Source organism: Dermacentor andersoni, chromosome 3 (assembly GCF_023375885.2).
Source record: "Dermacentor andersoni chromosome 3, qqDerAnde1_hic_scaffold, whole genome shotgun sequence".
In the NCBI taxonomy this organism is placed as follows: domain Eukaryota; kingdom Metazoa; phylum Arthropoda; class Arachnida; order Ixodida; family Ixodidae; genus Dermacentor; species Dermacentor andersoni.
The window spans coordinates 41,052,942-41,078,525 of NC_092816.1; the positions used below are offsets into that span (position 1 = coordinate 41,052,942).

Here is a 25,584-nt window from a genome sequence, read left to right on the forward strand (position 1 = left end):
CAGTGTAATATGCATTAGTAAGTAAGAAGGGTAGTATGCTAAATTATGCCACGTTGTGATAAGCCCTTTGCTTGTATTTGTCTAACACTATCTTGTAATAGGCCCCATACTTGCTTTAATTTCTTAACATTGTGCCGTTTGCTGTTATGTAAACTTGGAGGTAGCGTGAAAATCTGGCATAAAACTAAGTACCAAGCATTCAGTGTCACAAATCTTGGTTGGAAAAAATGTCATTTAATTGCATTTAACTTTACTTGCCTTTTGGGAGATTATCTGGGAAGCACTGTTTGCAGTTTTTCAATGAGCAAACTCCTACAGTGTATTCTTTGAAAGCAGTGAAATTACAGACACAATGAATAGAACCCTGATCCTAATCAATTATTCTTGCTTTTTGCAGCCAAACCACAACACGAGTGCTTGGAAAACAAAGATTGTGGCGAACGTTTTGAGTGCAAACTTGGCACTAAGGGAGTCAAGCAGTGCAGAGATGTCTGCGAAGACAAGACCTGTGGCAAGAATGCTGTCTGCTTGGGAGAGCATCACAAAGCCATCTGTGAATGTCTGCCAGGCTTCATTTATGACGGCACAGGCTGCCAGGTGCCCGATGACTGTGCGGTTGACCCAGACTGCCTTGAGCACGAGGCCTGTCGCCACCAGGCCGGAGGAAACAAGTGTGTCGACGTCTGCCTGCGACACGCTTGCGGTCCGAATGCAAGGTGTGTGGGACAGAAGCATGTCCCAACGTGCTTCTGCCGAGAGTCCTTCTTGGGCAACCCGAACGACCGCATCAGGGGTTGTCAGCCGCTACTCGACGTCTGCATCCAGGATGCTGACTGTGCGGAGAGCGACCGCTGCCTACCTGACTCAAGAGGCATCAAGAACTGCACCAGAACCTGCATCAAGACTCGCTGTGGCCCCAATGCACACTGCATTGGTAGGCTTCACAGGCCTGTCTGCGAATGTCGGGAAGGTTACAACGGTAATCCCGGTGATGTTGCGCAGGGCTGCACACCCATAGCTCGTGACCGTTGCCACAGCAACCATGACTGCAAGGGATACGAGGTTTGCAAGATTACTCCGGTGGGAATCAAGGACTGCATTGAGCTTTGCCTCGACTATGAATGTGGACCGAATGCAAACTGTATTGCCATGGACCACCTGGCAGCTTGCGAATGCCTTCCGGGATTCGCCGGAAATCCCCACGACCTGCGAAGAGGATGCATGCGACACTTGTGTGAGCAGGACCACGACTGTTCTGACTCTGCCGTATGTTTGTTGACTCGAGTTGGCATCAGGAACTGCACCGATCCATGCTGGGACAGGCGCTGTGGTCCCAATGCTGACTGCATCACAGTACACCACAAGGCCACTTGTGAATGCAGGCCTGGGTATGAAGGACTCGCTGATGACAATCGAGAGGGCTGCACTCCTACTCCGAAGTGCCGAACGAGCAGTGACTGCAGGGATGACGAGATTTGTGCCGTTGACCGCAACGGCATCAAGAGTTGTCTTCCAGGTTGCACTACCACCTTGTGTGGACAAAACAGTGTCTGCAGGACAGAGAATCACATAACTATCTGCCAGTGTCGCGAGAACTTCGTTGGAGACCCATACAATCGTGAGACTGGATGCTATGTTCAACCTGAACGATGTTACAGGGACAACGATTGCCCTTCTATTGCTGTCTGCAAGAGGGTATTTGATGGCAAGAATGATTGTTACGACGCCTGTGAAGGCCATAGTTGTGCTCAGGGCGCTGTTTGCCAGGCGGTTAATCACAGGCCAACTTGCGTTTGCAAGCCGGGCCTCGTTGGTGACCCCCTGGCGGGCGGTTGCCACATTCCGGACGAATGCCAGATTGACGAGGACTGCAGAGAGGATCTCATTTGCCGACCCGACACGACAGGCCTGAGAAAATGTGTTTCTGTGTGTGTCTACGAGAAGTGTGCGCCAAATGCTTACTGTACAGGTGTGCGTCACAAGGCTCAGTGCATCTGCCCCCCTGGCACACAGGGGGATCCTTACAATCCTCACATAGCTTGCTTGCCAACTCAGCCTGTTGCCGAAGGTTGCACCTCTGACGATGAATGCGCCTCTCACGAGGTGTGCATTCATGGCGACAAGTGCACCGACGCTTGTGAAAGAAAACAGTGCGGCCCCAACGCAGTTTGCCGTGTGCACAACCACCGGCCGTCTTGCCACTGTCTGCAAGACTACAAGGGTGACCCTGACAACCCAATAAACGGATGCCGGCCAAAGGACGAGTGCCAGATTGATGAAGACTGCAAAAGGCTGACTGATGTCTGTCGAACTGACAACACAGGCAGCAAGAGGTGCTTTGACGCTTGCCAATTCAACAAGTGCGGGCCAAACAGCGTCTGCGTTCCGAGGCAGCACTCGTATGAATGCCAGTGTCGACACGGCTTTGTTAGGGATCAAGAGAATGTGCTTGGCTGTGTCGAGCGAGAGCACGACGAATGTCGCAACCACACTGGCTGCCCCACTACAGCCGCCTGCATTCCCAACACCATTGGTGTGATGAAGTGCGCTGAAGTTTGCATCAGTTTCAGCTGCACACCCGATGCAGACTGCATTGCATTCAACCACAGGGGCCGTTGCACGTGCCGAGAAGGCTATACCGGAGATCCCAACAGCAGAGGAGGGTGCCAGAAGATTCCAGAACCAGAGTGCATTAACCACGCTGACTGCCCCCACCCCAATGAGGTTTGCCAATTTGATGAAGCCTATGGCGAGCGCAGATGTCAAGATGGCTGCAAGTTCCTAAAGTGTGCCCCTCGTGCTGTGTGCGTCGTTGACAACCACCTACCCAAATGCACATGTCCAAACGGCCTCTACATTGGCGACCCTTACGACCAGCGTGAAGGGTGCAAACAGGTGGAGTGCCTCAAAGACGAAGATTGCCACATCACCAAAGCCTGTTTTCCAAACTTTTACTGCGAAGACCCTTGCGTAGATGGCTGTGGAGTCAACGCCGGCTGCGTGGCTCAGAACCACCAGCGTATTTGTCACTGCCGTCCTGGCTACACTGGCGATGCCTTGGTTCGATGTGAGGAGATTCACTATTGTGATTCCAACCCGTGCCACTCTTCGGCAAAGTGCATCGACGTGCCGAGCGGCTACGAGTGCGTCTGTACAAACGGCTTCATTGGGGATCCATACCGCCAGGGCTGTCGCCATCCCAACTCTTGTCCTCACGGTAATGGGGACTGCCCTAGTCACCTTGCCTGTTACCCCGACCGTCTTGGTCAACCAATGTGCCAAAACCCCTGCGACCATTTCAAGTGTGGCTTGAACACCGCATGCCGGGCCGAAGGCCACGCTGCCACTTGTGAATGCCAAGTGCACTTCAGGGGAGATCCAGCTGTGGGATGCAGTCGTGAGTCTGTCGTCTGCCTGAGCGACCACGACTGTGCGTCTGGCTATGCTTGTGTCGATGAGCAATGCCGTCTTGTCTGCACCCGAGAAAGTGACTGTGCTGCCGGTGAGAAGTGCATCAACAGCCGATGTGTCCAGCCTTGCTTCTCCCACACAGATTGTCCTCCAAAAGAAGCATGCCTCAGCGCTGGTTACTGCCAAGTTGGTTGCAGAAAGAACAGCGACTGCCAGCACGATGAAACCTGCTCACAGAACCGCTGCCAGAATCCGTGCGAGATCAAGGGCTTGTGTGGCCCCAATGCCATTTGCAAGGTCAGCAACCACGAAGCCAACTGCAATTGTCCTGACGGCCTTACCGGAAATCCAACCCCTATCATAGGCTGCAAAAGGCCGGTGGTTACATGCACAGGATCTTGTCCCAAGGGCTTGTCATGCATAGAGAACAGGTGCCGAGCCGTCTGTAGTGGCTGCATCATTGGAGAAGCCTGCGTCAACGACTTTTGCATGTGTGAGTTTGTGGATTTCTTTCATTAGTAAGTTGTGAATGTCCTTACCACAAAGTGAACAATTGCTAAGTAATATATAACTTAGGTGGTGAACGCATTCAAAAATTATTTGTTTCTTTCTTGCATTGGGTGTGTGCAGCATCACTACTCTAGTGTTCCCTGAGCTTCTAGCTCAGTTTCCTCAAGAATAAAAAGGAAAATGACTGACGTATGATTCATCCTGGTAACACTGTTTTTAATGTATGAAAGCACGACTTCCTCCCAGTATAAAGTTTTGGACAGTGAAGCTATTCGTGTGAATTTGATTTTCATTTGAGACATATCTTCACTGGCAGCAGCTGGTGATAATTGAAAAGGCATTGGAAAATTATGCCAATACTGTCTAAGCTAGAGTTGCTTCAAATACAGTGTTTGTGACTGCGAATTACAACCATGAATTCATAAAGGAACAGTACCAAACTGGGGGTACTGTATATGGGGACCGTATCATTCAACCTCTCTCAAGAGCAGGCTGCCTGTAAAAACATCTCTTCCTTTGTTTCTTTTTCTTTTTTTTTTTTTGCTTAGTGTGAATGCAGTTTGTAAGCATTCGACACAGATGTCCCTGGGCAATAAATAATTTCTTTCCCCTCTCTTTGTTCGTAGCGGCATGCTCTGGTGACAGTGACTGCCCAGCTGGAGAGCTCTGCATCCACGGCTACTGCCAAGTAGGCTGCCGATCAGACAGTGACTGCCAGGTGTACCAGCTCTGCTCACTTAACCACTGCTCCTGCAAACCGGGTTTCCACACAGTGGAACATGGCTGTGAAGGTGACTCACTCATTCTTTCCCATCCTAGCAACATGAGAAGATGTGCCAATGTAGGGCCCAATGTTGTGCCACAGTAGCCTTACAGTGGACAATGTTGGTGCAGCATTGGCTCTGCTTACAGTGCTACTTGAGATCTGTGCCTTTAACACATACGTATGTCTAGTGAAAGAAACGTGCCACTTTGTTATATTCGATCCTCAATATAAACCTTTATTCATATTGATAAGACGCTTTACGTTTACTTCATTTTCAAATAATTGCTATATGTGTTTTTGTTACATCAAGGTTCAACTGTGTTTCACAAGCTTACATTAGCTGGGTCAAATTCAACTAGTTTTCAGACAATCGGTTCATGCCAAGAAAGAAAGCAGCAAACACACTTTGATAGAAGCATTGATATGACTCTACTGCCGATGATTTTATTTCTAGGATATGTCAATGAGTTTGTCTCTTCTTTTTGCCCCTCTTTTTAGATATTGACGAATGCCTGAACAACCCATGCCATTCCACCGGCATCTGTGAGAACACCATTGGCAGTTTCGTGTGCCGTTGCCCCGAAGGATTCATCGGAGATGGCTTCTCGGGTTGTACGAATCCTGGCGAATGCCCTCGAGGCGATTCGGATTGCCCGCTGAATGCTGCCTGCGACCAGAATGGCGTGACCAAGTGCATCAGTATGTTGCTCATTCATTATATTAACTGTACAGTGGAGCATGCTGTGCTAACTCACGTTTAATCTCATTCAAAGGTCATCACAAGCAATGAAAATTGCGTGGACATAGCTATTGAATTGCCTATAAGTTGTGATTAAAAATAAGCTTTGTGTACCGTTTCACCTCTGCTGTCCTCTCTTATGCATGTCCACCTTTTAAAACACTAAAACCAAAAAATATTTTGAAAAGCTCGATGGATAACCATTATGATGGAAATTCTGTTTAACAGCTTCCAACTAAAAGTATGCCTTTTCTAAGCAGTTATTACATATTTCACCTTCTGAGTTGTCATCAACGTGCCACTGTCTTTTCTAATGAGGAGCAACACTCTCAGGAACACCTTCGATAATTTGGGAAAGAGCCATGGTAACATTATACAGGAAACGGTGCTAGTCTCAAATGCCAACATTTTAGCTTATGACTGAATAAATTACTAACTTTTGTCAGTTTGATTGCCAGTTGGCAGTCTCTGTTTGCTTGCTCTCCCAAGACTAACTTGAATGTTCGCCATGTCTCCAGATCCTTGTGAAGAAGAGCCTTGTGGACCAAATGCAGCCTGCACTGTGGTGAATCACAAGAGACAGTGTGCCTGTCCTCGAAGTGCCCTGTACACCGGTGATCCTTATGACAAGAACAGAGGCTGTGTTCAAGGTACAGTGTGTTCACCTCAGAGGTCTTATGCGTCCAGCAACGATCTTCTGCAGTCGACTTCTGTTGATTTGACACTAATCAATTCAACATTCTTCTTAATTCCGATGTGTCTTGAAGTACCAGTAGGCGCCCATACCTTTTAAAGCCCTTCCTTTATTCTGATGTTAGGAAACTACTTTGAACCAGTTTTGCATGTCTTACTGGGGTCCAGTTGATGGAAGTTGACTTAGCTGATACAGTACCATTTGTTTGCCTTCTAAAAGCACATAGTCACACTCCTGCAAATTTTATTGCAATGACATTAACCAAACATTCTGTTTCCTGCTCCTTCTGTGCATACTTGTTTTTCCAAACAAGAGGAACCTTTTATATCTTCTATTTGTTTATTTTTATGTGACAGTTATTCGCTGAGCTGTGCAGGATTATTGATGCCAGTAAATACTGGTATCATCCGAGTTCTATCATTTTATTCCTAAGTGTAGTTTAACCACTGATAAGATTAGGATTACATCATTGATGAGCTGCAGCATGATGCTTAGCAAATAAATGCTGTTTTTCTTGCAGTGGACTGCCTTCATGACACGGACTGCCCAGTCAACCAAGAATGTGTTCATTTTGTTTGTGAAAGTAAGTGTACCAAGGACTGAGCCATGTATTAACGTATCGTGTCTTGATGTCACTTTCAATCTCAATACTGCTGTTGCGTTGCTCAAGGCATGCATGTATTCCATTGCAGGCCCTTGTGACAGGGTACAGTGTGGACCTCACGGTACCTGTACTGTTAAGGACCGCCAGGCTTTCTGTGAATGCAAGCTGGGCTACGAGAACAACGGAAGACTCAACTGTGTTGGTAAGGCTACAGGTCACTTATTTTGCTGTGCTTCAGATCAAGGAACTCTAGTTGTTATTGTTGTATCTGCGCATACTGTTATGATACAGCCTTCTTCTTGTGGTGCCACATTTTTGCAAATATAATGTGATACCTTCTTGTAAAATTATTCGTCTAAGCATGAGCATTGTCATCAAAACTGAGCTTTAGGTATATAGCACAAGATATTTGCCCCCCTTTACCCTTCAGTGCATGCTGGGATTAGCCACCAGGCAACTGAGCTGTGCAGAAAAGCCAGCATCTCAATGTCAGTGTTAATATGGGTGGGTACCCATGTATTGGAGAGGGCGTCCCTTCAAGGAATCTAAAGTAGAACATGGGGAAATGATATGATGGAGCTTAACAGTCTGAATACTTGGTTCACATCTATGATATGGATGGATGTCCTGCCACACTTTGCTGAAACGTTTTATTTTAAACCTAAGGTTATGACTTGTGTCAGGATTGCAACACTTTTATTTCTGGTTATAATTAGAGTGCCCCCTGGGATTATGTTGTCATGAATATAACGCTGTAATGGTACTCAGAATATAACGGCACTTAGTATGTGTGCGTCCATTTCTACATTCACATTGGTTTTTTTTTTTCTTCTCTTGTTTCTTTTAGATACGGATGAATGCAAACAGCACCCATGCCACTACACTGCTATATGTGAGAACAATCCGGGAAGCTACATCTGTCGATGCCCTAGCAATTTGATTGGCGATGCCTACGGAAAGCAGGGAAGCGTTGGATGTAAGTTTGGCATTGTTTGTTGGGCTATGTGCTTAAGCACTTTTGTGCCCAATAAGGAGCTGCTGATCAATTTCTGTTAAACCTTTTCACTTGTTGATGACAGCACATATTAACCTGAACTTTTCCTTCCCCACCTCCCTTCTCTTTTCTTTTTTTTTCTTTCTTTTGCAGGTCATGATCCAAACATCTGCTATAATGGAAATGCTGATTGCCCTCCAACATCTGCTTGTATTGACATCAATGGAACACCATACTGCAGAGGTTTGTAATGGCCTTTCAAGGAGGTGGCAAAGAGTTGACTTCAGTATTTTTTATCTTGCTCTACATACGCTAGTAGTGACAGTCAAAAGGATAACAAATTTGTTGTCATTGTTTATCTGCACTGCCTTCTCTGTTTAAATGCTTCTTTACCTCAACATTTGCAGACTTGTGTGAAGACCCAACGACATGCGGTATCAATGCCAACTGTAGCACTGTTAACCACAGAGCTGTTTGCTCTTGTCGTCCTGGATATACAGGCAATGCAAAGCACCGCTGTGAGCTGGGTGAGTATTAGTTGCTTTAACTATTAAACAAACGCGAGTAAAGTGAATCGGTAATTGTGGTCTCCTACCAAACTATGGTCAAAGCCAGTGCTTCGTGTTTCTCTTTCTATAATTCTGAGCATGAAATATTGCACGCTTATTACACACAGAAATAACAAACCTGTGGCATGCAAAGTGCTCGATGTCACATGCTTCATTTCTAACACTGCTTTCTTTTTTTTTTCTCCACGGTGATTTTCCAGTTGAATGCACAAGGGATGAAGAGTGCCGCAGCACTGACATCTGCATCCGAAACAAATGCGTTGGTGAGTTTTCTTGTAGAATGTAGTATATATATTTACAACATAATAGCAGGGCTCACAGTTCCACCTGAACGCTCTTAATTCAGATGTTGTACACTGCACTCTCGTTACCAAATGCCAGATGTTCATGTGAAGACTTGAGCTCCCTCTCACGTGCTTTCTGCTCCTACATTGTAGATTCGTGCCAGAGCAACGCCAAGTGTGGCGTGAACACCATCTGCGTCTCTCAGGACCACCAGGCAATCTGTCGATGCAGGGACGGTTTCCGTGGCAACCCCAGCACGGGATGCATAAGTGAGTATGGCTGTCCGTTACTCAAAACTGGAACACCGACTGTTGAAATGGCTGCGTGCAGTGCGACACGCCGTCACTCTATACAATTTAGTTCGTTTGTTCATTGAGCATCATTATTGCTGAAACTGTTAGCTTGCTTGGAAAAAAACGAAGTACAGTAGGCTCTCTCGAGACAAAAGATCAACATGAAAGAACTTTGGTAATCTGTTCATCCTACGAGAAGCTTAGCTCAGCAGAAGCGCACTACTTATGGGCAACTAAACTAAGGTGCGTTAACTATTGAGCTTACCAGACACTTTATTGTAACAAAGCTCGTCTTGGAGTGACTGCACTGTATCACTAAAGTCATGAAAATGCTGCATCTGCCATATGTTGTGTTACAAATCTTGTTACTCTAGGATTCATCTAGGTAAGGCGGGGACAATAAATTTTAAAAAATGTAAACAGATGCTGATAAATGTGAGGTTTAAAGGGAATTCTTGCAGCTCTTGGTATTAATTGCCACGGCGCATCAGTAAAGCGAGTATCTGTGGATCCATTGAAAGCTAAGGCCTCTGGAGACCTGTGTGCATGTGCGCTTGAACCTGTGTGAAGTAACCCGTGCACATCTGATGGGAATATACTTTTTCTCTGCATTCTTGTGTACGTGTATGCAGTAAACTAGGTAGTCCGACTTTGCGCTGTTATTTCTTTGCGCTATCTGCTGTCCACATTATTACAACTTCTCAGTGTTTATTTATTTGCCTCTTTCATCGTAGAAAATATTCCATGCTCAACCGACAATGGATGCCCGATTGGAGAATTTTGTTACAAGGGGCTCTGCAGAGGTAAGTCTGTACAGCTCATTTACTAGCTACAGGCTTTCAAGTTATTTTAGGTGGTATACATCTGTGCTTGTCTGGTTCATTCAGCAGTGTTGTTCTGTTCATCCTTTCGGTCACTGAGAGGAAAGAAAAAGATATCTCATTTTTTGAACCTAGAGAATTGAAGCCACAATGACCTAATGTCTACAAATACTTGTTTCGTTAGTCTTGACCCCATTTAATGAAGCAAATCACAATTAACGTGGGCTCATTTTCTCACTAGTACTCGTGGCCTAGTTTTCACTCACTCAAACCTTGGTCTCTTTTTCAGTCTATTGCCAGTCGGACAGAGAGTGCGGCAGCAACGAAATCTGCGAAGATGGTAGATGCAGAGGTAAGCACAACGCACCTTAAATTCTCAAATAACATTGCGTTTAATTCCCGAAGAACTAGTGGCCATCAGCAAAGGCCATCGGGAAAAATTTTAATTACAACTGCCATCTCATTCGTTGCAGAAATTTGCCGGTCCAACAGCGACTGTCCTGACCAGTTCCGATGTGTTACTGGCAACTGCGAGCCAGGTTGGTTCAAAGATAATTTCATAAACGATTTGGTCGGTCTTGAATGGCTTAGGATTGATCACTGAGCTAATGTGCGTGTGTTTTTTTTTTTTTTTTTCAGTTGACAGATGCTTTACCAACACCGAATGCACTGAAAACCAAGTTTGTAGGTCAAGTGAAAGAGGCTATGACACTTGTGGAGGTGAGTGAGAAATGTGGCAGCCGGTGTTCACAACCAAAGTTCATTGCATAATAGAGACAAAAACTGCTTCTCCAAAGTCAGGAAAGTTTTGACTACTATCTCTTTCTTTTTGTTAAATCTAAGGCCATTTAAGCTCTCTGGCCTCATTTTAATGTTTGTTGCATGACTGTAAATAAACTGCGTTTTACTTCAGCACACCCAAAAGAAAATTGTTTTACTTGAAGATACAGACTGTCATGTTGTTTTTGTTGCTGATTATTTGCATTGTAGCTAACAGGTACCAATCTTACCTTTTGGGGGTGAAGCTTGGAATGACGGCTGCTTACTGCATACCACAATGTGCATAAATTGTCAACTGGCATGTTAACCTGCAAACACTTATTCAAGCACGTTTGGGCACCATTACAGATCCTTGTGAGAACATTCTCTGTGGTAGAAATGCCATCTGCATCTCCAACAAGCACAGCGCCGTCTGCCAGTGTCTAGATGGATACGTTGGCGATCCTCTTGATCAAAGACAGGGCTGCATCAAAGGTGTGAAGTATTTCCTTACTCTGTCTGTTCCTAACTGGTATTCAAACGCTCTGACATTCACACCAATGGTACTTTTACTCAGTCATTTGCTGAAAGTTATACATGAATAGTTGTACTAGTAGCAACAGTGATGGTTAGTTCCCAGTCCAATATAGCTCAGGCTTATTGGACTGGGAATAAAGGGTAGCAAATCAATCTTGACGGAGGCTGCGATTCACAGTGCATCACGAAACATGCACAGTAGTTATATGCCGTGATGACAATAAGTATAGTTGAGGGACTGTTAACCCCTGTATGAAACAGTACTAGCAAAGAAGTGTTAAAGTTACTATATTTAAAACAGCCTAGCATGGACTATGAAATATTTTACACGGCAATTTCAGGATTGCTAGCTCTTCTTATTTTAAGTGATAAACTGTTCTTGATTTTTTTCACCACAAAATTCAACAACCTTCTCACATTGTACGCAAAAGATGTTTAAAAAACAACCAGGTGAGCTTTTCTGATTGACAAACATTTCTTTCTTGACCACTGCAGTAAAGGAGCAGTGATAAAAATAAAGTGCAGCACTGATATACTCTGTTCTACCATGACGGAAGTGTCTGCATGCTTGGTGCTTAAAGGATGCCGCACTGCACCTAATTTGTGCCTTGAGGATGAACCGCACTGTCATGATGGATTCTATTCTGTTCAGGGAAGCTGTCCATGGGGGCGGGGGGGGGGGGGGGGGGGGGGGGGGGGGGGGGGGCTTTGCGAAGGGTTCATTGTTACGATTAAAAGGGTTGAAATTTCTAAAAGTTGCTTGCCATGGATTCTAGGCCAGTAAAGAAAACAGATTCAATGAAGATAACAAGTTAGCATTGATGAGATTGTTTACCGGCGAAAAAGAATGAATCACGTAAATGGAATCAATTTTATAACATGTGCGACTTGCTATGTTTCTGTTTACTCGCAGCCGACTGCTTCAAACATGAGGACTGTCCGACGAGCAGGATCTGTACTGAGCACAAGTGTGTCGGTGAGTGTGTGCTCTCCAGAGATTTACTAACATTGACATGTCATAATGTGAATTTTATAAAGAGCTAACCAATCAGATTACAGGGCAAATGATGCTTTGTGTTAAACCCCTTAAGCTGGAGTAAATTGGTAGTGAGCTGTTGTTGGGGCTTGTACAAAAATCAAATTCTATCACACTTGATTCTGCCTGAGTCATCGCCACACCTATAATATGGAATAGGCAAAACATAGCATACCAGTACAGCAGTTAATTATAGTACTTGGATGTAAGTAAATGCCCGCAGAGATTCTGGAGGTGACCACGTGATGGTTTATTCTGCGGTAATCAGGATATCTTGTTGCAGGGGTACGCTAGTTGACATAATAAATTCAGACATATGTGATAACTCAAACACACTTCAGCTCTTGCAGGGAAGAACCACATAGAGGCTACCACCAGCAAGGAATGGGCAAATTAAGGTTGAGAATGATACCTGTCTCAGCATAAATAGTAGACTAAAATGTCTAGCTTTAAGATGATGTTTAACAACAGCATTCGTTCATCCCACTCTTGAAGTTTTGCTGTCATAAAACAGCAGGTTAAGCATTTTTCCACTCATGAATTTTCACATTTTTTCTTTCCCAAGATCCGTGCATAATGAGACGCGGCTGTGGGGCCAATGCGGTTTGTGAAGCGAGAAACCACGCTGCCATCTGCCGCTGCCGAGACGGCTACGAAGGCGACCCCGTGACTGGCTGCCAGCTGATTGACTACTGTCTGAAGCAGAATCCTTGCCACCCTACGGCAATTTGTAAGAACAAGTTTGGTGGAGCCACGTGCGAGTGTCCACCGGAAAGGCACATCGGAAACCCCAACAAAGCCCCAGGATGTGAGTTTTCCTTGCAACGCATTCTTCGTGTGTAAACGTTTTAGCTTAGGCACCATTCTCGTCTTTGGTGGCAGCATTTTAGTTGGTAGACAGGAATGGAATGTGCATTTAGTAATAGCAGTGGGGGTGTTGATTGACTTCCTTGTTTTTTTTCCATCGAAAGGCCGGCATCCGAATGAGTGTCCCAATGGAGATTCAGACTGCCCGCCAACTGCGGCTTGTCTCTCGGATGGTGGTGGACCGCCAATGTGCAAAAGTGAGTGGTTACCACTGGCAATCTTTTTCATATGTCAGTGACCCTTGAATCTTTTAAACAAGTGGTGCAAAGGTCCTTCTCTTTACCGGTTTGTGAGATGTTGCAGGAATAAGACATCTCTGCAGCTATTTTATTTAGAGTGGACTCAGTAGTACTTCAGACACACATAAGTGCTCTGTATTGCACATTTTCTGCCTGCTGGATTTGTCGTGCGGTTTTTATTTTTGTCTTCTGGCATGAACACATTAGAATACTGGAAAGGTAGACATGCAAAGCACCGGTTACCCTAGCTTTGAGTCGAGAATCAAGTGCTTTGTGTATCTGCTATACTTCCACATTCTCTTCAGCTTAGGTATTGGTCAGCATTTTTTTTTAATATTGAGGCAGAATTACACGCTACTAATCCAAGCACTTCACAGCCAATTTATACTCGACTACTCATCCGGGCGGATGTCCAAGCACCTTGACACCTCGGCCTCACGATGCAGCTTTTTCATTTCGATTTGATGCCTCCCATAGGCCACGTTTAACTCCAGTAAAATGAGGATGATTGTTCATGTGGTCACTATGCGCATCACAATGGACCCTCGACATCACTGTGCACAGGTCCCTGCGGCCTCCCCAACACCTGTGGTCCCGACGCCATCTGTCGGGTGGAGAACCACAGGCCCAACTGCTTCTGTCCACATGGTTTCACTGGGCAGCCCTACAACAATCTACAGGGATGCGTTCGAAGTGAGTGCTACCTGGAAGGTTCCCAGAACTCTTACAGTTTGGCATTAAATTTTAAATGTTTTGTCTTATTTACTTTCGTATCACTCACATGATGTTTGGTACGTTTCAGTTCCTCCATTCTGTGATGATGACAGAGCGTGCCCAGCACCCATGGTCTGCGAGAAACGCCGGTGTAGACGTGAGTTGAGGTTTTTATTGTCAGAAATATTGCTCAACAACTTAAAAATGAAATTCCTGGGTAGTCTTTAAATGCAGCATGAAAAGGTACTTATGCACTTAATTACTGTACATAGGGGTCAAAATCTGAAGGCACAAAGCGCTCAGGTGGTTCACTTAAACACGACACAGTTCCTGTGTCTGAAGCCTCTTCTTCCCATTTCCTCAACAATATATACTATACTATATGACTACTTACATAACAGTGGCATCATGTTAGCTTTCCCATATTTCCCCATTCTTTGTGTTAAGCGCTTTTAATACCTTCATGGTAAGCAAAAAGAAAAGCAATTTCTGGTTAAAACTTTATGTAAAGAAGTCTTGTTAAGATATACTTAATTATACCTGTGGGGATTCAGCTACATGTACTACATGTAGGGTCTAGATAAATCAGAGTGAGATTAAAACAACCCAATTACATTTTGTGTACATAAATGAAGAAACAAGATTACGTTGTGGTATTGGATATCGTCAGGTTGATGCTGTGGTATTGCTGCATTGCTCTAGCATTGACCTAGCGGCAGTAGTACTGACATATGACCATTACAGTGTACTAGTCATATTCCTTTTTTGGTTCCCCGGAAAATTTCAGTGAACTCTTTAAAAACAAAGTGGTTTGCCACGCACCTTTATCTGCGTCATTTTTTTTTTTCCACGTCTCTACAGCTCCCTGCTCAAAGAGGGATGAATGCGCAGCCCGTGAGCTTTGTGTGGATGGCCACTGCATCCAAGGCTGTTTGCAAGACAAGGACTGCCTTGACAAAGAAATCTGTTTGGACCGAAATTGCATTGGTAAGTGTTTTGTGCAGATTGCTTTACAAATTAGTTATTAAAAACAATTATGGAAGTGTTGACATTACAAGGAATAAAAAAAAAACTATATTTTTTTTCTTCTTTCAGTTGGTTGCCGGAAAGACGAAGACTGCCGCTACAATGAAGCCTGTGTTCTGAACAGCTGCAAGAGTAAGAATAATTGTGCCGTCTATTCTTTATGTATCACTTGAATCTCTTCTCTTGGCATAGCTTGTTATCAAGATTTATCATTCAATTAAAAATTAAACAAATTATTTCAGTTATTGTTTATTCATACAATGATAACAAAAAAGGAAATTTGTTTAGGAGGCTGATAAAAAGGCATGTCTGACATTGTATGAGATCCCTTTCCCATCTCAGGTTCAATTCAACTCAATTAATTTTTATTTCACCATACACATGGTTGGAGCTATGGCCTTCAATCTTTGATCTGGTTATGTTTCTGCAATGCCTTTTTGTTCTTCCAGCACTATTTGGCAAAGTCAGTAAATTATATGAGCAGAACTTGTTCGTAGTTCAAACAATGCATAAGACATTTCTGGAAAGGAAGTCCTCCCAACTGCCCGCTTGAGAAAGGAGAATGAGCGCCCACAAGCTTGCTTATGCTATCTAAGTTGGAGGACTTGTTTGCTGTTCCTGTCACAATGCTTTTGTGCTCGTGACCACTGCAAAATTAATTGCATTCTGGGCTGCAGACCCTTGTGACAGTCCAACAGCCTGCGGTACCAATGCTGAGTGCCAAGTGATCAACCACAGGACAGAATGCCACTGCCCAAACAGATTCACTGGAAACCCTCACATCTCATGCCAGCGAGGTGAGTTGTCAATTGTAGAAGCAACTGGGCACCTGTCCTGCTTTCCAGGCTACATGATTACAACTTGGAAATGTATCTGTTGTCGCTTATGCTGTCAGATTTCTTAGTGAGAGTATGCAATGTCAGAACACTGAGGATGGCAATTGTAATAAACAGGGAGAAAGAGACGTGAGGCTACGCATACCTGTTTGACATTTCTGTGGTGCCGGTAATCTTGTTTACAAAAGCGATATTATTGCAGCAGGCATGTGTGGGACTATGGTAGGACTTTATCAATATTTTGCCTGTTTGTACGATTTCCAGATTGGAAGCTAAACATTTTTGGAGTATCTGTGTGTGTGGTTGGGTCAGTACATTAGAGTATACAGGGTGCGTCAGCTAACTTTAGCCAGAGTTTAAAAATGTGCCGATGCACTCTAAGACGACGTGACCAAATGCATGTTGCTCACTTTTGTATGTAGTGTGTCCCACTATGTTTTGTATTTTACTTAATTAGATTATTAGTCAAGATTGATTAACCAACTTCTAAAGCAACGAAGCTAGGAAAAAAATTCCAATTAGAAAGTTGCAGAGCGGTTTGCAAAACGTCCAAATAAATAGTTTCTGTCTTTCTATCTGTGAAGTATTGGTGTTTTTCAGCTTACCGTGGATGCCCGCGAAATACAAAAAAACACCATGTGGCATGCCCACCTGCGTGTCGTGATTACACTGCTCCCAAGCATCCCGCGCACAAACGAACACAGCATTTAGCAGGGTGTGCTGCCACTGCATCTGCTTATCACTATCATGAACCACCGCGAGGGAAGCACATCGCTGGCATAAATCGCATAGCCAACGCCTTCGTCACTGCCCTGTCGCCTTTTAAGCGGCAGCACGCCCTGCTAGATGCTATGTTCGTTTGTGCGTGAACAGTTTACGAGTGCTGCAATCATGGCATGCAAGTGGGTATGTCACGTGGTATTTCTTTGTATTTCGCGGACACCTGCGTAAGCTGAAAAACACTAATACTTAGATAGAAAGTTAGAAACTGTCTAATTGGATGTTTTGCAAAGCGCTCTACAACTTTTTAATTAGAATTTCTTGCCTAAATTTGTTGCTTCAGATGTTGGTTAATTAATCTTGAATTATCATATAATTAAGCAAAATACAAGAAATAGCGTGACACACTACATACAAAAGTGAGAAACACGCATTTGGTTGTGTCGTCTTAGAGTCACATTTTTAAACTCTGGCTAAAGTTAGCTGAAACACCCTGTTGATGTTGTCTCCAGACAGAACTTCTTTATTGTACCTGACTTTTTGTAGCCAACTGGGTTCTTTCTTCAAGGGTGAACAGGAACTTGTTCATTGTCAATCCCGAAGAAGGAACCAAGCTAGCTCCGAAATGCCGGGTATAGCAAACAAGTTTTCGTTGGAGACGTTTATCCTCCAAGGACTTACTGATGTATTTGCTTGCAGGCCAAGGACATAAAAAATGCACCTTTTGGATGATACCAGTCAGATCACACGTTTTATTCTTTAAAGGCATAATTTTTTTTAAATAGTTCCCATGCAAATGAGGTCGTACTGCAGTCATAGACTGTGCCTGGCAGTGTTGCATGAATTCTAACTTCGTTTGTCTGGTCCCCTAGTGTCATCGTCATGTCGAACTACGAGCGACTGTGGTGGATACAACTACGCCTGCGTTGAAACAAGGTGTAGAGGTGAGTTCTGCTGCTAGTGTAGTGTGCGGCTGCTTGATACAGTTTGTTTTTGTCCTATAAAGTTCAACTTTGACGACATTTTTCGATGTAACATTTCAGTGGAGTGCTCTTCCGATGGTGACTGTGCGTATGGAGAACGCTGCTTCAACGAGAACTGCTATGGTAAGAACTACATGCAGATATCACTTTTAGTACCAACTAAGCAACTATATAGTGGAAAAGTGCGTTTTGCATGTTCATGTATTGGTTGTAACGTTTAACGACTTCAGGCACTATGTGTGTATGACCTGCCAAGATACTGCCTTAAAAACAAAAGTTCTAATGAAAATGTTGATGCCTAAAAGGTGTCGCCTGTTTCTTGAGACACATTCTATTGGACTTTTGCGGCAAAAATCGCCTAATATCTGTGTTGTGTTTTAGAAAAAGGACTTGAAAGATAGATGTCTGGGTGCTTGATCTAAGCACCATACTAGTATATAGTATGTGTTAACGAGTTTGCTTCTCTATTGTTTGTGACAATGTTTCGCAAAAGGCAAATTTCAGAGCAGGCTGTATAGATGTTTTCTGCTAATACTGCACACAGTGGTGCACTGTCAAGGGCGCTGGGGTGAGGGTTACAAACTGTCCTACTGCTCAACAGACCCAGCCTCCCCCCTCCTCGCCCCTTTTTCACAAAAGTTGTCTTTGGGTTAGGCTTGAAGAAAGGTTGAGCTTGAATTTTACCCCCCTCCCCAAGGCAGAAATCCTTAGTGCTTTAATGACTGCGCTTGTAATAGTTCATGTGTGTTTTTTTTTCCTTATCTGACGTTCTTTTAGATACACCCTGCATGGAATTCACACTTGTGGACTCCACAAAACTCACTGAAGAATTACAACTGTTAATATGCTCTGCTCTGGCACACTCAGTCTTGGAAGAAATGTGGGGAATCTAAATTTTCACTTGTCCGACTTGCTTGGTGTCAGAAGGAGTTAAAAGTCTCAATGTATGACCTGTAATGTAGGCTGAGGAGTAAGATGGAGGAGATAAGACGCTGACCTCAGGTTCTAATTTTGAGCGGTCCTTGAATAATTGTATTCGTGTTAAGTGGCTTTTTATTGCTTTGTCATTCTTCTAGCCCTCTGCCGATCAGACAGTGAGTGCCAGGAGGGAGAGGTGTGCATTTCCAACAGATGTCAAAGTAAGCATTTCTTGATGTCCTCTTCATTTTGGTGATTGCTTTTATGTGTCTTATCTTAATCTGCAGGTTTGGTTTAAATTTTTCTTCGTTGCCCAATATTATATTTTTGTTTGTTTGTTTCTCTATTTAGTCAGATATGTGCGACTCATCTAAATTACCTCCCCTTTTTTTTAGTTGGATGTCGCACTAATGAACAGTGCTTGGACCATCTCGCCTGTGTCAGCAACCAGTGCAGAGGTAAGCTTTGTGATAAATTAACTTTGATATAAATTGGGGCTGTTCAAATAATAACATTCTTTTTAATTGAATCTGAATATTTTCGAAAAATGTGTGCTTCAAATGTCAAATAAAACACCTGAAAAATACAAAGAAAGTGAAAAAACAATTATGGTTTTGGTCAACATATTCATTTCTGTGTGGAAGTTCATTGAGCTGAAGCTTCTAGATTAGAATAACATGGAATGTCATCACAGTTGCCCGTTAGCTTGAAATGGGCAGTGAACCATACGCATGGGTCCTCTTCCATGGCATGCAGGATTCAATAATCATGGTTCCCTGTAAATTTGGCCGTAATTGATTATTGAATAAAATTAAACATCAAGTTCTCGAATCAAATACTTTAATTTTGAAACAGAAAATTTGATTCATATCCAAACATTGCAATATTTGCGCACTAAAATTCTATACAGGCATAAATCCTGCTCCTGCTATACATGCTAGATAAAAAAAGTTCAGCACACGGACAACAAATTCTGCCACTTTTTCGTCGTGCATAAACACAAACAACCAGAAGGAAAATTGGAAAGCACCAACCCAAAGTACTGGGACGTTCTGTAGTAGCAACAATTTCACCTGACCAAATTGATTCACTTTGCTGGTAAAACTGAACTGGCACAAATGTAACATGGCATAGATTCTCGCTGGCATTGGGCGCTTGTTTTGTGGTGTGTGTTGCCGTTTCATCATTTGAAAATTTGCTTAGCCTTTTTACGTGCCGTCTACTTAAACTGTTGCGCCTTTCCTCTGTTGCTATTTGATTCCTCATCTTTTCCTTCTTTCTCTCTGAACTCCCATCTCGCAGATCCGTGTGAAGGCAGCGCCACCTGTGGCCCCAATGCAGAATGCAAAGTGGTCAACCATCGTGTCGTGTGCAGCTGTCCAGCCGAATTCATCGGCCGTCCTCATGCCAATGTAGCTTGCGTGCGGAAGCCGGTTCGTTGCACACACAACCAGGAATGCACCCCCGGACACATCTGCTACTTGGGCTACTGCAGAGGTGGGCACCATGATATAAACATTGAGAAATATTAACTCAAGAAATTAACAGTGCACAAGTGGGAAGTGGACAGTCAGAGCAGTAATGAAGGGATCACAGTTTAGACGATAGCAGTGAAATAATAATATTTGGTGGTGATGCTGCTTTATTTTGACACAAATTGATGTGAAGAGTGCATGAAGATCACATTCCTCCCAGGCTTAGCATGAACATCTCTGTTATGAAAAGGAAGTTTAAAGCAACGTCATGTCGCATTACAAGATTTCATTCCCCAGCAGGCACTGCAGCACATAACAGGCAACACCTTTTTTTGTATTTCAGAAGCGCACATAAAACGTTTGAGATGTCGCGCTGCTTTTGATGTTGAAGTTAATATTAAGTTTCTTCTACTATATCGGAACAGTGGGCCATTTAAAACACAGTAACAATAAATATTGGTGAAAATTTTTGCATTTAGGGAATGAAAACAGTGACAGAAGTGATACAACAATATTCACACCTACCGATTCTTTATGCATGCCAATGTTCTGTGTGGTTGAGAGTAAATCTTTATCTCATCAATCAATTACAGTGTCATGCAGCAGCAACCAGGACTGTGCCTTGAACGAAAGGTGTGTGGAAAACCGGTGCCATGTTCAGTGCCATCGCGACCGTGAGTGCTTTGACTGGGAGATCTGCGAGAACAACTTCTGCAAAGGCAAGTAAAGTGCCTGACCCAGTGGTCATTGTGTTCTTTGCGCAGCACTTCTTTCTATAGAGTACTCAGTACTATAGTATGTTTAGGTTGGTTGTGAGAGACATCTGACTTGCTCTTTTTTTTTTCCGCTGTCATCTCTATCTCACAAACTTTCAGTTGGTTGCCGTGCTGATACCGATTGCCCTACCGACCAGTCTTGCATCAAGAACCATTGCATCAGTAAGTGCCTGTCTAGAAGCTACTGTAGTGAACGAATGGAATTTATTGCAACATAAGACGACCCTGTTAAAATAGCAGGTACCTTCTGTAATAGCTATTACACTCCACTACCATACAAAGAGCAATTACTACTGTAAACAAATGACATTTGTGTGTAACATATTTTATTTATTGTAACACAACTGCTCTCATTCATGATTTTGTTGTTTTCTTTGCTTTATCTTTGTTTTAGTCTGTGCATTCAGCCTTCAGAGGGTCTTAAAGGGTTGAACATAATCCACCAAGCCACTTGAATGTGTAACAATTTCATCATTGAAGTTCTTTGTTCAGTGAATTCATTCCACCCACAACTCCTTCTTGGAAGTATTATACTGCTAGTATAAACAAAACGACCCTGTGCATTGTGTAACTACACAAGTCTTATAGTGCTTATAGAGTCGCACATATTATTCCAGATCCCTGTGAGGCGCCCACAGCCTGCGGAACGAATGCCTTGTGTTCTGTTCGAACCCACCAGGAGATCTGTAGCTGCCCGCCCGGCCTTGTGGGAGATGCACACCTTGAATGTGTCAGAGGTTCGCACTCTTGGACTCCTTTATTGTTTATGTAGATTTCTCATTGAAGCAGGAACTCAGCTCTTTTCTTTTTCTTTGTAAATGCTAGTGTAACAGCCCATAATTTCACGGTCTCAACATTTCACAGAACAGTCAAATCATGTATATTTGCAGACCTGCCATGGTGGCTATGGCATTCTGCTGCTGGACATGAAGTTGAGGGTCTGATTCCCACCCCCAGCACCCACATTTCTGTAGAATTGGAATGCAGAAAACTCTTGTGTGCTTAGATTTACGTGCGCACTAAATAACAGTAGGTGTTCGAAATTAAAATTTGGAGCCCCACCTACGATGTTCCTCATAGCTTGTGTGCTTTTTGGGAACAGTAAACCCTGCAATTTGACTTTCGATTTGGTGCATATTTGCAGGGACAAAATTTTCTTGTTTTTCTGATAAAGCCTGAGGTGTCGACTGTGGCTGATGCATATTAATAGATAGGAAGGTGGGAGCGTGGAACAGAGATCAAACATGGGTATACATATTTCAGCTGAGGTTAAAAGGAAGGAAGGAGCGGGGTTTGGCGGATGATGTAATGCGTAGAAAAGACAACTGGCGGTCCCTTAGAATGCTGAATAAGTGCCAAAGAAAGAGAAACGCAGTTGAGGACAACGAAGGATTGCATGGAGGAATGAAGATTCGTTAATTTGCAGGCACTGGCTCGGTTTAGTTGATACAATGCAGTGATTACTTGAGATCTTTCAGAGAGGCCTTCATTCTGCAATGGTCTTCACCATGTTCATGGTGAAGTTTCATCAATTTTTTTTTAATGCCTGAAATTCATGAAGCTATCATAAATGGAAAGATATTTGCAGCATGCAGGTTTCAATGCCGGCACTTGCTTTATCTTTCAGAATCAAAGGAATGCCATGCAAATGATGAGTGTGGTCTTGGAGGTTACTGTGAAGCCACTATTTGCAGAGGTAAGGCATCTGCAACATGAAAGCATTTATGAGGAATGTGCAAAAGTTGCAGCTTTGAAAAAATCAGTGGTTACTCACCCATTCTTTTTCTCTCTTTCTTTTTTTATCCAGTTGCATGCAGCAGCGACAATGAGTGTTTCAACAATGAACGCTGTGTGGAGGAGAGGTGCAGCTGTGAGTACCAAACTGCCATGTTGATAAACGCTCTCAGTGAACGCAGCATCATTGAACCTTTGGTGTAATATTTTTGCCAATGTTGACGTCATTCTTTATTTCTCTCCTTCTTCTTTTAGTGATTTGTACAACTGACACACTGTGTCCACGGAACCACATTTGCGAAAGAGGATTGTGCCTTCGTGAGTATCACATCTCGTATTAATTTCTGATTCAGTGCTGTGGTATGAGTGTGGCCTTAACAGTTCGTGCTTGATTCTCTATTGTCTTGTGAACAGCCGGGTGCCGATCGGATCTCGATTGTCCAGCTACGGAGACCTGCATTAATCGTCAGTGCTTGAGTGAGTACTCATCAATTGTACTGTTACTCACAAGACATAGTTGCGGGTGTAAATTGCTTGTATATATATATATACCGTATTTCCTCCCGCATTAGTCACACCGAAAGTTCAAGATGTCTAAGTACAAAGCAAGGATGTTGGTCAAACGAAAATTTTACCCTGCTCTGCTGCTTCACGGCAATGTGGGCAACGCTGCCGTGAAGCCGCACCGCATTTGAACCGTGAGCATCAGTGAGAAAGTTGTGATCATGGAACATATAAACAGGGTTGTTTCCAGAGCTTTGCTTTATGCCAGTAATTGTGCAGGTTTGTTTTGATAAGCATGTAAAGCATTTTTGTATGTGGTAGTTCGTGTGATTTATACATGCTCACTTTTTATTTGGCCTCTGTTTCAAACAAGCAGCAGCGAATGAAAGGGGCAGGCTGTATTCTTGCAAATGCAGTAATTTTGCTTTTACAGGTTTGTAAGAAATAAAACAATTTCTGGTACTGGCATCAACTAAGCTAGGTTACAACGACTTAACACATGATCGGCACAGCTGTCTTCATGGCTTCCTGCAACCGGCCAAAACAGCATAAATGTGCAAATAAGACTGAATGGAAATGCTGTTTAGTCTAGATCTCAAATTGCTCAGTTTTCAACGTTCAAATCCACAGGTGAAGTCTGTGGCCAGGTTTGGCTTGCTTTAGACACACGTGCAAGTGTGATACCTTCATCTCAGCGTGGCTTTGCATTCTCATCTTCACTACTGTGGTGCACTCCCCCCCCCTCCCCCATTGTGCTGCTACAAGCTTTGTGTTTTTCCTACTGTTGTTCCACCTGCTCGCATCCAGTTTCATGCTCTAATAGGAGAGCTTAGTCAAACCTTGCTGACTTTTACCCTCCACCTAAGCATGTAATTCAATATTCAAATTCAAGCATTTAAATTCAGTTATTCAAATTCAAGCATGTAATTCAACACATTGTGTGTGTGTTTGTGCTGCCTAAATGCAGACCCATGCGCGAGCCCCACAGCGTGTGGACCCAACGCCCAGTGCCAGCCGGTCAACCACCGCGCTTATTGCACCTGCCGCTCGGGCTACACTGGTGACCCCCACGTAGAGTGTTCCAAGGTGGAGTGCGTGATCGACTCTGACTGTGGTGTCGGAAAGATCTGCCAGAACTACAGGTGCATTGGTGAGTGTGTTCGTTATGTACAGCACTCATTATCTCGTGCCTCACATGGTGACCTAAGCTTAGGCTAATTGGACACCCTAGCCATATACAGCATGCTAGGCTGGTAGCACCCTTGCTGGCAGAACTTCTGTCACCATGCTTCTTTACCTTGTACTATCAGGCACGTTGGAACTTGAGAATCTTGGAACTGAGAGCTTAGTGCTTTCCCGTCTGAGCAAGAGAGTAGGCCCCTGTCATTCATGTGACTGGTTTATAGATAATTGAGAAGTTCATAGTGTATTTTGGCATTGACCTTCTCAGTAACAGCTTCGCAATGGCGTGATCCTAAGCTGTTAGCACAAAAAGCTCTCTGTTTGCTTTGCCGAACACCGTGACCAGCCTACAATTCTAAAAACAGTCGCACAGACGATTTCGCATCTGCAAGATGCCACTGGTATGGTGAACGTGCACTGTTCGCAATCATCCAACCTCGATAAAAGTCGCACCAAGAAAATCCTCTTTCACATCAGCCTAACACATCTCGTCACGTTTCTTCATGTTCAGAGGGCTGCCGGTCGGACGTCAGCTGCCCGGATGACATGACGTGCATCAGCCGCCAGTGTCAGAACCCCTGCCAGTTTGTCGGAGCCTGCGGCTTGAACGCTCAGTGCAAGACGGTCAACCACCGCCTCACGTGCACATGTCCAACGCAGACTCTGGGTGACCCGTACACCGAGTGCTTGACAGGTTAGTGCACAAACGGGCACTCACCTGCACTTCTTGTGGAGCAGTTATGCGAGACTTCTATGCCTGTTGCAGTCCACTTATGAAAATGTTTGAAAAAAAAAAGATAATAATAATCTCATCATTAAATGTGATTATGGTCGTATCTGGACTGATAAACGTAGCAAGGCATAGCTGATTACTGTAACATCTCCTGACAAATTAATTGAATTGTACTAGTGCTAAAATCTTAATCTTTGTTCCAGATCCCGACATTTGCAGCCGGGAACATGACTGTGGTCCAGAGAGGGCTTGCGATAATGGAAGATGCATAAGTGAGTGTAAAGCAGTACTTGCACCTACTGACCTTCATAATTCTTAAATGAAACTTTTTTTTTCGTTTTTAACAGTATGTTCATTGCATGTTGCATACCAAAATGTGATTTAACGCAAGAAATCCCAAATTTCATTGCGGGTATCGTTGATACACTTTTTAAACACACTTTGAAAATAATTGCTCTGAATAAGCAATAAATGAGCTGAGGGTCAGTTTCATAGCATAATTGGTTTGCCAGGTGCAGCCTTGAGCAATCTTTATTGAGTACTTCTTTGCAGACATTGTTCATGCACTTGTATAGATGAATATTGACTCTAAAGCGATAGGTGATCTAAGGGTGGGTTTCATGGCACAGTTGTTTCTCCCTGTATATTTCTGAGAACATTTTCTCGAGTACTAATAGACATCTGCAACTTTCAGTGTTAAGTACAGTGCTAATGTATAGTGTGTGCTGTCACAATAGAAAAGTGTTTGCAGGAAGACTGTTTTGCATTGGATGTGGTAAATATAAGTACATACACGCAAGTGAAAGCTTTCTTAACTTTACATGCCCCACTTTTGCACCTCAATCCATTCCAGCACATA

At 43.6% G+C, this 25,584-nt stretch overlaps 1 protein-coding gene across 1 annotated transcript in view; it reads left to right on the forward strand.

The window, feature by feature from the left end:
• LOC126517357 (uncharacterized) overlaps positions 1 to 25,584 on the forward strand; it is a 232,036-nt gene that overhangs the window by 161,155 nt on the left and 45,297 nt on the right. Inside the window, exons 40-78 of the mRNA XM_072286816.1 lie at positions 398 to 3,904; positions 4,548 to 4,712; positions 5,186 to 5,386; positions 5,945 to 6,076; positions 6,641 to 6,703; positions 6,813 to 6,926; positions 7,572 to 7,700; positions 7,872 to 7,961; positions 8,126 to 8,245; positions 8,488 to 8,550; positions 8,725 to 8,841; positions 9,600 to 9,668; positions 9,976 to 10,038; positions 10,160 to 10,225; positions 10,326 to 10,406; positions 10,815 to 10,940; positions 11,896 to 11,958; positions 12,584 to 12,826; positions 12,990 to 13,082; positions 13,689 to 13,817; positions 13,927 to 13,995; positions 14,700 to 14,825; positions 14,934 to 14,996; positions 15,542 to 15,661; positions 17,293 to 17,364; positions 17,464 to 17,526; positions 18,480 to 18,542; positions 18,717 to 18,779; positions 19,624 to 19,818; positions 20,390 to 20,515; positions 20,672 to 20,734; positions 21,190 to 21,309; positions 22,200 to 22,268; positions 22,380 to 22,442; positions 22,562 to 22,624; positions 22,721 to 22,783; positions 23,778 to 23,960; positions 24,504 to 24,686; positions 24,929 to 24,997. Of these exons, the coding sequence (XP_072142917.1) occupies positions 398 to 3,904; positions 4,548 to 4,712; positions 5,186 to 5,386; positions 5,945 to 6,076; positions 6,641 to 6,703; positions 6,813 to 6,926; positions 7,572 to 7,700; positions 7,872 to 7,961; positions 8,126 to 8,245; positions 8,488 to 8,550; positions 8,725 to 8,841; positions 9,600 to 9,668; positions 9,976 to 10,038; positions 10,160 to 10,225; positions 10,326 to 10,406; positions 10,815 to 10,940; positions 11,896 to 11,958; positions 12,584 to 12,826; positions 12,990 to 13,082; positions 13,689 to 13,817; positions 13,927 to 13,995; positions 14,700 to 14,825; positions 14,934 to 14,996; positions 15,542 to 15,661; positions 17,293 to 17,364; positions 17,464 to 17,526; positions 18,480 to 18,542; positions 18,717 to 18,779; positions 19,624 to 19,818; positions 20,390 to 20,515; positions 20,672 to 20,734; positions 21,190 to 21,309; positions 22,200 to 22,268; positions 22,380 to 22,442; positions 22,562 to 22,624; positions 22,721 to 22,783; positions 23,778 to 23,960; positions 24,504 to 24,686; positions 24,929 to 24,997 (7,470 nt within the window). The remainder of the gene's footprint in view (positions 1 to 397; positions 3,905 to 4,547; positions 4,713 to 5,185; positions 5,387 to 5,944; positions 6,077 to 6,640; positions 6,704 to 6,812; positions 6,927 to 7,571; positions 7,701 to 7,871; positions 7,962 to 8,125; positions 8,246 to 8,487; positions 8,551 to 8,724; positions 8,842 to 9,599; positions 9,669 to 9,975; positions 10,039 to 10,159; positions 10,226 to 10,325; positions 10,407 to 10,814; positions 10,941 to 11,895; positions 11,959 to 12,583; positions 12,827 to 12,989; positions 13,083 to 13,688; positions 13,818 to 13,926; positions 13,996 to 14,699; positions 14,826 to 14,933; positions 14,997 to 15,541; positions 15,662 to 17,292; positions 17,365 to 17,463; positions 17,527 to 18,479; positions 18,543 to 18,716; positions 18,780 to 19,623; positions 19,819 to 20,389; positions 20,516 to 20,671; positions 20,735 to 21,189; positions 21,310 to 22,199; positions 22,269 to 22,379; positions 22,443 to 22,561; positions 22,625 to 22,720; positions 22,784 to 23,777; positions 23,961 to 24,503; positions 24,687 to 24,928; positions 24,998 to 25,584) is intronic.